General features: G+C 38.1%; 1 protein-coding gene across 1 annotated transcript; it reads left to right on the plus strand.

The window, feature by feature from the left end:
• The first annotated feature begins 693 nt into the window (after positions 1–693).
• On the plus strand, positions 694–4,373 carry LOC125399413 (taste receptor type 2 member 124-like). Its single transcript, XM_048432848.3, has 2 exons — positions 694–723; positions 3,420–4,373. Exons 1-2 carry the CDS (start codon positions 715–717, stop codon positions 4,371–4,373), a joined length of 963 nt encoding a protein of 320 aa, XP_048288805.3. The 5' UTR covers positions 694–714.
• Positions 4,374–14,308: the final 9,935 nt, after the last annotated feature.

Raw genomic sequence — 14,308 nt, forward strand, 5'->3', positions numbered from 1 at the left:
GCCTAACTGAGATTTTCCCATCAGGCAGAAGAAAGTCAGCCAGGGTCTCTGGACCCAGGTTGGAAGGAAGGCAGCCAGGGACCTGCATTGCACCTAAGAGGGCAGGTCATGTGGGCCTCCTCATTTTAAGTAAACAGTGAACAGAGGATTGAGAGAGTTAGAGAAGCAGAATGGTTCATATGTCATGGAAAGACACATAAAGGAATAAAGGTAGATGTAGAAGATTGGGCAGATGCTGCATGCCAGCTTGTCACCTGACTCCATGGTGATGGTGGTGAGTACTAGGCTAAGGAGGGAGGTCTTCTTGCCATCTTGGATCACGTTAATGTCTGGATAAGATATCTATCTACCAAGGGCCATGTGTGGACCTCCAGGCTTACAGTAGCTAGGGTCTGTTTATAACCATGATTCCTGTTGCTGTTGAGTGCCATGCTGACACCAGGGGCCTGGGCTGCCTCCTGGGGCTGAGATGAGGTTCAGAGCCATGCTGACACTGGGACTATACTAATCTGTGTGGCTTTTGCTGTCACTTAGGGCAAGAGTAACATCCGGGCCTAGGCTGCTGCAGGGGACCATGTCTATGCCTGTAGACCTAGTACAGCTGAGGTCTATATAGACACCTATGACCTCAAAGTATTACCAAAGGTCATATGAAGCCTGAGATCTGGGCCATATCCTGAAACATTGTTGATGTCCAGAGGCCGTGCTACCATCATGGGTGCCGTAGCTACCACTCAGACCAAGAATGTTGACCAGGCCAAACTGCTGCCTGAGGCCATGTCTGGGTCCATGATTCAGTGGCAGTTGGTGTTTGCATTGAACTCTGTGGTGCAGTTTATCACTAGGGCCCATAAGAATGTCCATGATATGGGCATGATTCTAAATCACAGCAGGGGTCACACAGATTGGTGGACTGTGCTACCACCCAGGAACAGGTTGCCATTCAGGCCCAGGCTGCTGCTGAGAACCATATCTGGATCTGGGGCCCTGTAATGGCCATACTCCGCATAGACATACTTGGCTCTAGTTGCCCCTAAGTGTCATGAAGTACCCCGGGGTCAAACTCTCATTTGCTCCTAGAATCAAAAGATATAAAGTAGTGTTTTTTCAGACCTGTGAGATTAAAATTAAAAACTCCAATGTAGTATATCTAATTATTCAGACATTATAAATACATAAAGCTAAAAAATGTTACTGTAGAATATTTATTTTGCCTGAGTGAATATAGAGCTATCATGAGGAGGATGTTGGGTTGAGAAGAGACAAAGGAAGGAGATATCCAAGCTCTCTGCTTTGCAGATACCACAGGAAATATGAATACCAATACAATAACATTCTCTGCCAGGAGTGGCATGGGTGGTTGATCCAGAGTTTACAAATGTCACTTGTAGGGAGCTACATTATATGCCTCCTATGCCTCTACAAAGTTTGTGACCTTCTGTAAGGAAAGATCCTGATTTAAAGAGGAACTCTTATTTTACAATCTAAAACAAACTGTTCTAATGCAAAAGGGAAGAGAAGACACAGCTGAAGATGAGATTAGGAAATGGTAAAAGTAATTGTCCTTTTTAATGAGATATGTGCTTATGAACCTAAACGGCTTCACACTTAGATGACTGGCTCAAAGGGTTCTACTGCAGTGCCTTCTTGCTTCCTCCTTTCTACACCAGAAGCAAGAAGATTACTAAAAAAGTAGACAACCACCTTGGTTTTTAGGTCAGGGAACCTAAGGTTAGGCGGAACTACATCTAGAACACCTTCCCCCAAAATGTGGTGGGGACAAGCAACAAAAATTAAATAAAAATAAGTAAAATTAAATTAATAAAGAGAAAATACATGTAGAAGATTCAACATGTGCCCAGCAGAAAGAACAACAAAAACATCTGTATTCTGCAACTGCCAATGTTTTCATTGAGGTGAGAATAAAGACTATGTATTCTGCTCTGGGGTGTGAGCCTAGCATGTAGAAACTTCTGTATCATTTCAGTCCAGTCAAGGAAACAAATAACGGACAGTTTTCCACAGCCGTCATTCTTGAGTGATGATCAGCTAAAGTCTGTTCCATTTTGGCTCAAATTTAAGCTTGCTTGAGATAGGAGACAGTTACCCCTGTTCACTACCACAACTTTTCATTTTAACTCTTGATAACTTGGCATACAAAAGGCATAAGAAGCGGAATTTATTGTCTTCATTTTGCTTATTAGGTTTTAGGATAGTTTATTGAATCCAAACACTCACCCAGTACTGTTTGGATTAAGTATTTGCAATCATTTTGAGGATTGCTTTTTGAAATGATAGCACCTGACACTTGCAGATATCGTTGAGAATCCCAGTTACTCCACTCACTGCCTAGATTATTTTCTGATGCCCTCTCTTTCCATCCCCTGCAGGTTATGGTTACTGACATCTGAAGCTTGCCTACTCAGCTAATCGAGTAACCACTTTCCTTTTCCAATCATTCCCTTTTGCGTCAGACTTTGAACTTCCTTGATAATGATATATAAGACTGAGAATGTGGAAAAGGAACTGTAAATGCTGGCATTGGGAACAATACAACTTCTTTAAGTTGTAAGTCAAATTTAAAAATTAATTGTAAATTTCCAAGTGTTCTGTATACCTCCTGAAAAAAATTGAGTGATTAATAAAATGCAAAGCTTTTCAATTCATAAATTGCTAATTTACTACATATTTTTTATCAGGTGGAATAACAATATTTTATATTAGTCAAGGTTAAGACAATGTTTAAAGTATTTTATTAACATGAATCTCAAATTAATCATCTTAGTCTATATTTTGAAATTCTGATTTCTTCTTTTCTTCTGGCAGAGAGATGTTGACTCCTTAAAACCATCCTCTCTTTCATTGTTTGAAGCAAGTTTCTGTTCTCAGATTGGAAAAAAATGGAGCTTGAGTTCCATTGGATCTGAAGTTTTATGAAAAAAAAAAACACATACCTGTCACCACAAGTCTTTTGGGTCTTCAGTGGCTTAAAAGAGGCTTGAGTACAAAACTTCTTTTCAACTTCATATTTCTTAAATCAGACTTTTGGAACTTTCGTACTTCAGAACTCAAGTTGGAACAACCAAATTTCGTAAATCAGAAAAAGACCAAAGATGCAAAAGAGGAGGAAAGAGTATTTCTTAATTTGCATATCAGCAAATGTGAGCTTGATTTTCACATCATCTGCTAAATATTATAGCCCACGGCAAATATATAAAAACATTAGTTAGGACTCATCAGAGAACTTCAGAAAAATACTTAACAAGAATATGTTCAAATTCAATGCCAAATGGAAGATGGCTGTCTTGCTTTAAAATAGGAGAATGGAGAATGAGCAGGACAAAGAGGAAGAAGAATTTAGCTGCACATTGAACCATTTGCGAGACATTTAAACAGCACATGACGAGCGGTGCTATTAGACTTTGAGTTTTCTGTATTTCAACATGGAACCTGTCCTGTACAGCATCTCCACTACAGTAGTAACTGCAGAGTTCATTTTGGGGAATTTGAGCAATGGATTGATAATGGTGAAAAACTGCATTGACTGGGTCAATAAAGGAGAGCTTTCTCCAATTGATCAAATCCTCATTATCTTGGCCATTTCCAGAATTACTCTCATCTGGGAAGTACTATTTATTTGGGTTAAAACTCGATCAATTTCATTTATTACCAAAGAAGAATTAAAAATAGTTATGTTCTGCTCTATACTATCTGGCCACTTCAATCTCTGGCTTGCCACAGCCCTTAGCATCTTTTATTTACTCAAAATAGCTAATTTCTCCTGGCAGATCTTTCTCTACTTGAAAAGGAGACTTAAACAACTGATTGTGGGGATACTGCTGGGAAGCTTGACCTTCTTGCTTGCAAATCTGATGCAAATGAGCATCACTCTTGAAGAAAGATTCCATCAATATGGAGGAAACACAACTGTGAATTCCACGGAGACAGAGTTTGTACTATTTTCAGAGCTGTTCTTATTCAACTCGGCTATGTTTTCTGTAACACCATTTTCATTGGCTTTGATCTCTTTTCTCTTGCTAATCCTCTCTTTGTGGAAACATTGCCAGAAAATGCAGCTCAATGCCAGAGGACACAGAGACCCCAATACAAAGGCACATACAAGTGCCATGAAAATTATAATCTCCTTCCTCCTGCTCTATGCTACTTACATTCTGTCCCTTCTGACATCATGGATTGCCGAGAAACATCATAGTGAACTGGTTCAAATTATTTGCATGATAACTGGGCTCATGTATCCTTCAGTCCATTCATTAATCCTCATTCTAGGAAATGCTAAATTAAAGCAGACTTCTCTTTTGATACTGAGGCATCTGGGATGTAGGCTGAAAGAACAGAAAATCCCAACTACATGAAGCATGTTGTACAGAAAAAAAAAAAATCTATGAGCAAGTAGTTCAAGAACTTTTTTCCTTTGCCATAAAATTTATTATTGTAAGCATATATTATTAACTCAGAAACAGAAAACATAGTTATTTTAATGCTTAATTTCAATTAAATCAAATCAGAAGTAATAGTGTGCTATTTTGCCCAGAACTCCTTTAATCCCAGCACTCAGAAGGAAGGTAGATCTCTGAGTTCAATGTCAGTATGGTCTGCAAGGTGGTTTTCAGGACAACAGTGGCTGCAAATTCAGTTCAACATGTTCAAATTGTGCAAGATCTTCTTTCATAAAATTATTTGAATTATATTTGAGAAATCATGGGCCAAGAGTCACTGGAATTTTATGCAAATCAAAAGGGCTCCACTATAACCATTCCACCTAGAGACAAATATATACTAAAAGGAAGTGAGTATTAATGGTAAGCAACTAAATCGGCTTGATGATAATACTGGGTAACAGGTATCTGTGAATCTACATTATGTATTCTTGATTCTGGTTGCTATAAATGCATCTTATTTTAAAGCCTGTAGCCCCTATTCAGCAAGTATATAGTCTGTAAAAGGATGTATGCAATACTCAAAATAGTAGAATTTGTTTATTTACCCATTTTACTTACTTTTCCTGTTGCTGTAATGAAATTTCTTAATTAAAATTAATTTATGAAAAAAGTGTTATTTCAGCCCACAGTTCAAAGTATTTTATTCCTTTTTTTCTAGAACCATGAAGATCACTGCAGTCTTTTCTCAAAGTATATATACAATTTAATCTTACCTAAAAATGTTAAATATTTATGATGAACATTTTTGTATTATATACAATTTGGAACCTTTTAGACAAAATTATGAATAGCTACTCTTACTATTTAGAAACAACTACAATTAGTTATTAATATTCTATTTTTGAACATCAAACCTGTTGGCTGCAAGTGACCCATTTTATATTATACATTGGGGAGGTACTTGATGTAATTATTTTATTAGATCATGAAACTATGTTTACTTGAATTAAGGATTTTGATTGAAGTTATTTAGTACTGAAATAGAGAAGTTTTGCTTATTACCTTTGCTCATAATTACAGTATATAAAATGATGTAAAAGTATGGAAATACTGTGTTAAAGTTAAACCTTTTCATTGATCAATCTTACCTCAGGGTTTTTAAATTATAGTAGTTACTTTACTGACCCTAATTCTTTGATCCAGATTAGCCCTGCAAATTGCAAACATGGCAATCATGGAGCCTATATGGGTCTGTGGAAATATGTTTTGGTTGTTGTTTCATGTTTTTGTAGAACTCCTAATAGTAGGAGAGGAGGTATCTCTGACCCGTTTGCTTGCTCTTGGTACTTTTTTCCTTCAACTGGGTTGTATCATCCAGAACTGATATAAGGGTTTGTGTCTAGGCTTATTGTAGCTTGTGATGCTTTGTTAAGCTGATATCTGTGGGAGGCCTGCTCTTTTCTGAAGGGAAACAGAGCAGAAGTGAATATGGGGGAAAGGGGACATGTATGTGGGAGTAGGTATTGGGAGGAATGGAGGGAGAGGAAACAGTAGTTGGATATTGTATGAGAGAAGAATTTAAAAAAACTTAAAAACGCTTATCCATATGTTACTTCCATCATTTATTGTGGCTATTTGTTTTTCCCACAGTTGCTTTCAACATGTTGGCTGCTTTCAGCAAATGTAAAAAGACTAACATAATTAATAATAATATAATAATACAAAACTATGGCCTTTCTATTGAACTATATTGTACATATGCATAAATGTGTAATTTAAACCAAGAACTTTAAAATGAGTATCATTAGCATACAAGGACTATAACAAAACAAAAAATTTTCTATAATTATATTATTGTGGTTCCTGGTTGGTCCTGGTAAGTAGTATTCCAGAACTGAAATGAATAGTACATTGTAGATAAGTCACTTTGCCTTCTGATGACCTATTCCAATCATTGGCTGTTATACATAAAACTTGTTGTTATTAACTGTCGTAGGTCAGATATTCTTCAGGTCTAATCTTCATTTTAATTTATTTAACATACATAAAGGAGTTATTTTTGCTGCTATTTCTTTCCTGAAGTGTCAATCTTTAAGAAGTGCATTGTGTTCATTTGATTCCGTCTAACTTCGCATGCCAATAGGCAAATAACTATCCTTGATATTGGCTAAAATCACTTATACGTGAATCTTTATCTATAAATTTAATTCAAACATTCTCAATATGGAATTGCTAGTTACATTATGGAGCTGATTCTTTCAATTTGGCTAAGTTTTAACTTAGTTCAGATAATCAAACACTATTTGATTTAGAGATATAAGCCCTTCCAATCCAAAAGAACTCTATGTTTCTAGAATCTCTGATAATTTTCCTAAACATACAGTTTCCTGATTCATTATTTTCTCAACCTAATTAAAAATAAATGCAATCAAAATACTACTAATATCATCCAAATGTAATATTTTCCTATGGTATGAGAAAATTCTTAAATATGTGGTATTCCTTGTGACAGTTTAGTAACTGTTTACTCTTCTTATTTTGTTTATTTTAAGTATTTTTTGGTTGCTGTTAAAGAAGGATTCAAATATTAATTCAATGTTTTATTAATATGTTATAATTATTTTATATTATCACTATCATACATTTTATTTAATTATATATTACAATTATTATGTATTTTATCTATAGGGCCAATAATTTATAGTTATTAATTCAATGTTTCAGCACCACATAGAGTAAACACTGAACAAAATGCTGATCAAATTAGTATATTAGACACTTGCTTCTAAATCAAAACCTCACACTCTTATTTTTCTTAAAGCATCGTGCTATTTCTGCTAATATAGTTTGCTGAAGAGTTCTGCTGAAATTACCGGGTGCGAGCCAGAATAGATCACAAAACACACAACAAAATCCAATTGAAGAATTTATTAAAGAGGAAGACATGTACACACAGGCCTGAGAAAGTTGGAGCAGGGAGAGTGTGGAGTGGACGTGTCCAGCTTTTAAAGGCCTAGTGTATGTACACAGGGACTTACATAGCTGGGTCATGCATAGGTGATGTGGCCATGTTGCATTCATGTCACATAGGGCCTGAGGATCCTGGGTGGCTATGTAATTTGCCTGAATGCTTGTTGGCACATACATGGCCCTGGAACTTGAAAGTGCCCATCCACACCACTGTGTGATTGGAAACATAAAACCTGTCATCACAGAAGGGTATATGTTCATGAAAAGTTTTTACATCTCAGTACCTCTCTACCGATGCAATAATCCAAATCAGACCAAATCAAACTGATTTTTTTTTAAAGAAAAAGCCCAGGTTTAATGCATGCCAGCACTCCTGGGTACCCTTTCAGACCCTCATTGAGGAGATGGGGAAGGATGACCAGAAACCTACATGTTTGTTCTCTGGGGAGCAGTTTAAATACCCTGTGGGAATGGTCTTGAATACCACTGAGGAGGGGCCACCTTTTGGTGGGCTTCTCGGGGGTGAAGGCTGAACTGAGGCAACTCCCAGGGGAGGAACTTGTGATGGGACTTTCCACCCAAACATTCCAGACTTTTTGGATATATGGATGCCAGAGGCTAAGGTGAAGCCTTAACCCAAACATTCCATACTCTTTGAGCATATGCATGTTGGCAGCTGGGGTGATGCTTTCAACCAAACATCCCATACTCTGTGGGTATAGGGGTGCCAGTTCAACTCTGGCTACTTTTTGCAGACATGGGGTGACATGGGAGAAGGGAGATGTGGGAGTTGGTGGGCTCATGCTTAGCAGGATGTATAGGTGGAGAGGCATCCTATTAACTGTCATCCTGGAGACCTCAGGCATGTTTCTTGAGGGAGATGAGAAGGCACATTGCTAGGAGAAAAAATATAGTTATTATCAGCCCGATGAATGGGGCTAGCCATTTGAAGGGTTTTTAACTGCCAGAAAGAATGGGACAGAGAAGTGCCCTAGTTGTACAGTAGAGGCATGGGTGAATAAGTGAGATACAAGAGCAGATATGCCCTTTTAAGCCAGATTTTGGGTGTTAGGTAAGTGTACATTTGAGCCAGCAGAGGTGGCACCCATAGTGAAGTTTCAAGAGCTAGTACAGGTGCTGGCATTGTCTAGAAGGCCCAATGTAAGTTGGTCTTGGCCTAGCAAGCAGGGGTGACCTTTAAAATATGCTTTATAATGGGTTGGGTTAAAATAGGCTCTGGAGACTCTAAGCTTTCACCAAACCAGATTTTTTGATAAAGCAGCAGAACTTTCCCCAGGAACCTGTAGGCTTCTGCAAGACAACTGGAACACATTTACATTGTGTTGTCATAGCAAAAGGCTATGACTTTAGGTTGAAAACGAATGAACATTTTAAAAGACAGTTAAAGGGAAATGGAAACTCTGAACCTCTGAAGATATACTTGAAACCTGTTAATCCCAGACTATGAAGCCTGCGAAAGAGGTACACCTGTCTGTATTTTTAGCAGGAAACTTAACAAATGAAGTAATGAATTACCAGTACCTTAAGCCATCAAATGCCAACAGGCAGATATGAGAGGGATAAATGAGGAGAAATGAGACAGCACTTTTAGGAACAAAGGCAATCCCCAGTCTCTCCATAGTCTTTGGTGAACACCAGTTTCAGAAATGGCACTTGCCTTTAGGTGCTGAGCCCAGAAGGCCTGAAGATTTCATGGGGAAGGGGTGGGGTTCAGTCTACTTGTCTTGGCAGGATGAGATGATTGATCTCCTGGTGTACAGTCCACAAAACTGATGTGGTAGAAGGCTACTTTTTTGCTGTGTGAATGGTTTTGCCATATCCAAAGGCAAGGCTCCAGGTAGAAGATCTTTCGCAACCATGCATCTTCTTGGAGGAGCTATAGGATGCTGCAAAATTTGGCATGACTCTCTGTCATAAGAAGCTCTTTTGTTAAATGTCATACTCTTAGATCTGTAAAAGCACTTGAGAGTCAGTGTACCATTATCTGATTGGTATATCTAAATTGGACATAAGTTAAATTTAGATATATAGTTTATCCAATTCGATGCAGCTTACCAATGCTAGTAGAAACAAGAAGATTAGAAGTAATAGAAACAAGAAGATTAGAAGGAATATTTCAGTAAGTTAAAGAATTTTGGAGATTGAATGTCTCCTTTTTAGAATCAGCCCACATGGGTACTCTTACCAAAGATAATATTGTGGTCAAAAATGGCAGCTACATATATGTTTGTATTTTTCCAAAAGTGTAGTAATCTGGAGTTACAAGTTTTTACAGATTTTAAAACAAGCACACATGCACACAGATGCATAAGTCAAGCATACTTTGGAAACCTACACACACACGCACACACACACAGACATAAAACAAGGGTATTGTGGCCACATCATTTCACTTTAACTACCTTTTTTTTTTGGAACCTGTGTCAGATAACCAACTTAAAATGCTGGTGTAGGCTGCAGAATCCAGGAAACCACAAAGGTGATTCATTAAAGATGAGATTGGCAGATGTTATAAGGGAGAACAGAAACATAAGGTCAGAACACCTATGCAGTTTTAGAGTGGAAGGACAGGGGAAATGGATCCATTGTAGAGAGAATCCCAGCATGGCCTGATTTATGCCAGGAATCAGGAATGCAGACAAACAGTAAACAGCTAGAGAAAGAGAGTCCGGGTTTGGGGAGGAAGATCAGGAGGGAGATTGGGAAAGGGAGCATAGGATCCAGAAACCATGGACATATGAGGGCATTGTTTACATGCTGACAAAATTTAGTTTAGGCATTAAGGGATGTAAAGTGTCAGATAGCCCCAATTAAAAAAAATTATACAAGGAAGCCCAATGGTGTTTTTTTAGCTGTTTTCAAGACAAAATTTTTCACAAAGAAGAGGTGTACAAAGTCATTAGACATTTAATTATTCGGGAAATTCACACAGGAAATGCTTTCAATAATCCTCTGTGGTCTTTAGTGGTTCCAGTTTTATTTAAATAAGTACAACAATTCACAATGAAAGGATATCTCATGGAAGTCAAGAATGTGGAAAAGCATTAAGTTGTTCCAATAACTTAGAGCAAATGAAAGGGGTTACTTTCGCAGGAAATTCTGTGATGAACCTCCTCTGAAAGTCATTTCAAAATCTTGCATGTGCATGAAAGATTTCACATAAAAATGAAAGATCTGTACAAATGTGGTCAATGCTGGAAAGTATTTATGTGTTACAACATCTTTAAATTTATGAAAGAATTCAGGAATCTTACTTTACAAATTTTTGAAAACCTCTATTCATATACTTTTCTAGAACACATGATGATAAATAGTAGTATAAAAACAAAGAGACATGTTAAACACAGAGAATATCAGTGCCTTTTATTGTCCCTACATTAATTTCAAGCCAGAAAAAAATCACAATAGAGATTATAAAAGCAGGGGGATATGAAAAATATGCCAAGGACTCTACAATAACTTGTTAGAGTACACAGAGAGTGATGTTGGTGCAGTTCCATGGTGGAGAGTTTACACAGCAGGCACAAGGTCGATGACTGAAGCTCTAACAAAGAAACAAAATCAATATACTGGAGTAGGAGTTTAGAAGTTAAAAGTACTTGCTGCCCTTGCAGAGGATCCAGGTTCAATTCTCTGTTCCACATTGTGGATCCATTGACCGCTTTTGACTGCTTTCGGCAACAGGAATGTATGTGGCACACATACATACATTCAGGCAAAACTTTCATACCCATAAATTAAAATAAGTAAATCTAAACAATTTTAACTACACAACACTGTACATGTCAAAACCAATTTTATAGAATTTTTTTTACTTTATTTTCATTTATTTATTTAAAACGTTTATTTTTGAAAGTGTCATATATTTATTCTATGTATACCAATCATATTAGTCCACACTATTTCCCTCCAAATTTCATATTCTAATCATACAATTTTGTTATTAATAATTTCCAATACCCAATTAGTGGTACCCATATCCAAATGAATAGACTGTAGTCTGATAAGGCATGGATAATCTTCTAAAGCCCATGTCTTCAAAGGAAACTGACTCTACCTACTTGGATGGGCATCAACTTTCAAAACTCTTTCAGTATAGATGGGACTTCAGGTTGCTCTCCCACCTCTGCTGAGATTTTTTTTTTTGAAAGTAATTTTATTAAATTATAAAAGTTTCCATTTCTGCCCCTCTTTCCAACCCCCTCCCACTCCCCCCACTCCCTCTCCTCCTCCCTCTTTGTCACTTAGGGTAGTCAGGGTTTCCTGCCCTGTGGGAAGTTCAAGTTCCTCCCCCCTCCCTCCAGGTCCAGGAAGGTGAGTATCCAAACAGACTGGATCCCCAAAATACAGTATATGCAGAGGAAACAAGTCCCAGTGTCATAGTCAATGACTTTTCAGAAAGACTTCGGGCCAGCCACATTCAGAGAATCCGGCCAAATTCCGAGAATCTGGTTAGATCACGTCCTCGTTCAGTCCCAGTCCAGCTGGCCTTGGTAAACTCTCATTAGATCCGTCCCCTTGTATCAGTGGGTGATAGCATCCCTCGCAGTCCTTATTTCCTTTTTCATTTTCTTCGTCCTTCTGCTCCTCATTTGAACCTTGGGGTGCTCAGTCCGGTGCTCCAATGTGGGTCTCCGTCTGTATCGCCATCCATCGCCAGATGAAGGATCTATGGTGATAAGCAAAATATTCATCAGTATGGTTATGGGCCAAGGCAGGTTCAGGCACCCTCTCCTCTGTCCAGAGAACAATCTGGGGATCTCTCCTTGGACCTGGGATCCCATATATAATCAAGTCTCCTGTAAACCCTAAAATGACTCCCTTAGTTGAAATATATTCTTCCCTGATACCATATTCATCCTTCCTCCCTCCCCCCTATCCCGGTCCACAAAGCTTTTCCCATTCCTCCCCTTCTCTCTAACCCTCTCCCCTTCCAACAACCCTCCCACAACCCCCCCCCCATGCACCCAAGGTTACCTGGGACTCTTGTCTCTTTCCTACCTCCTGGCGGATAGGTAAATAATCTTTATCAGGTTCATCTTCTTATTTAGCTTCTCTAGGATCACGAATAATAGGCTCAAAGACCTTTAATTATGGTTAGAATCCATTTATGAGTGAATACATACCGTGTTCCTCTTTTTGGGTCTGGCTTACCTCACTCAGTAAAGCGTTTTCTATTTCCATCCATTTGCATGCAAAATTCAAGATGTCATTGTTTTTTTACCGCTGAGTAAAACTCTAATGTGTATGTTCCACACCTTTTTTAACCATTCTTCTATTGAGGGGCACCTAGGCTGTTTCCAGGTTCTGGCTATTACAAATAGTGCTGCTATGAACATAGTTGAACAAATGCTTTTGTAGTATGTTCGGGAATCTCCAGGGTATATTTCCAAGAGAGGAATTGCTGGGTCCTGAGGGAGGTTGACTCCCAGTTTCCTGAGAAACCGCCACACTGATTTCCACAGTGGTTGCACAAGTTTGCATTCCCACCAACAATGGATGAGTGTTCCCCTCATTCCACATCCTCTCCAGCATAGGCTATCATTGGTGTTTTTGACTTTAGCTATTCTGACAGGTGTAAGATAGTATCTCAAAGTGGTTTTGATTTGCATTTCCCTGATCGCTAAGGAGGTTGAGCATGACCTTAAGTGTCTTCTGGCCATTCGAAGTTCATCTGTTGTGAATTCTCTGTTCAGATCAGTACCCCATTTTTTAATTGGGTTAATTAGAGTTTTAGTGTCTAGTTTCTTGAGTTCTTTGTATATTCTGGAGATCAAACCTTTGTCTGATGAGGGGTGGGTGAAGATCTTCTCCCAGTCAGAAGGCAGCCTTTTTGTCTTACTGACAGTGTCCTTTGCTTTACAGAAGCTTCTCAGTTTCAGCAGGTCCCATTTATTCATTGTTTCTCTTATTGTCTGTGCTACTGGGGTCCTACTTAGGAAGTGGCCTCCTGTGCCTATATCTTGTAGACTACTTCCCACTTTCTCTTCTATCAGTTTCAAAGTGGACAGATTGATGTTGATGTCTTTAATCCATTTGGACTTGAGTTTTGTGCATGGTAATAGATATGGATCTATTTTCATTCTTCTACAGGTTGACATCCAGTTATGCTAGCACCATTTGTTAAAGACGCTTTCCTTCTTCCATTGTATACCTTTAGCTCCCTTGTCAAAAATTAGGTGTTCATAGGTTTGAGGGTTAGTATCTGGGTCTTCTATTCGATTCCATAGGTCAACTTCTCTGTTCTTATGCCAATACCAAGCTGTTTTCAATACTGTAGCTCTGCAATAGAGTTTGAAGTCAGGGATAGTAATGCCTCCAGCAGTTCCTTTAATGTATAAGATTGTTTTGGCTATCCTGGGTTTTTGATCATGCACAGATCTGGTACAGGCCACTATAGCTACTGTGACTTGATGCCTACACCATCCGTATCATGTCGAGATATTGCCATCTCACAGTTTTCTCCTCATCCATCCCTCTCTAATGAAGTTTCTGGAGCTTTGAGTAGTAGGAGGTTGATATTTATGACCCATTTAGAGATGTATAATCATTCTACCCAGCTACTCAGAATATCTTTTCTATCTCCCCAACTGCAAATAACTAGTTCTGTGTATGAATTTTAAATTCCTTGATGTATATGAATAAAACCATGGAAAAGAGATAGCAAAGATGATGTAATTTTAGTAGTGGTAAATATCTTCATGCTCTGAAAATCACCTGATCAACTGTATATGACTAATAAAATACAAGACCTTTTAAAATCACAAATCATGTATTTATGAGATAAAATATTTTTCTCATAAAACAGTAAAGGTATACTTATTTGTAGTCAAAATAAAGTAGTATTGCAAGTATTTTGTTGACACAAATATCAAATTAGTCATTTTCCTAAGTCTGTACATTTTCTGCATTTTGCT

The sequence above is a fragment of the Myodes glareolus genome, chromosome 3 (assembly GCF_982192425.1).
Source record: "Myodes glareolus chromosome 3, mMyoGla1.1, whole genome shotgun sequence".
NCBI classification, from domain to species: Eukaryota; Metazoa; Chordata; class Mammalia; order Rodentia; family Cricetidae; genus Myodes; species Myodes glareolus.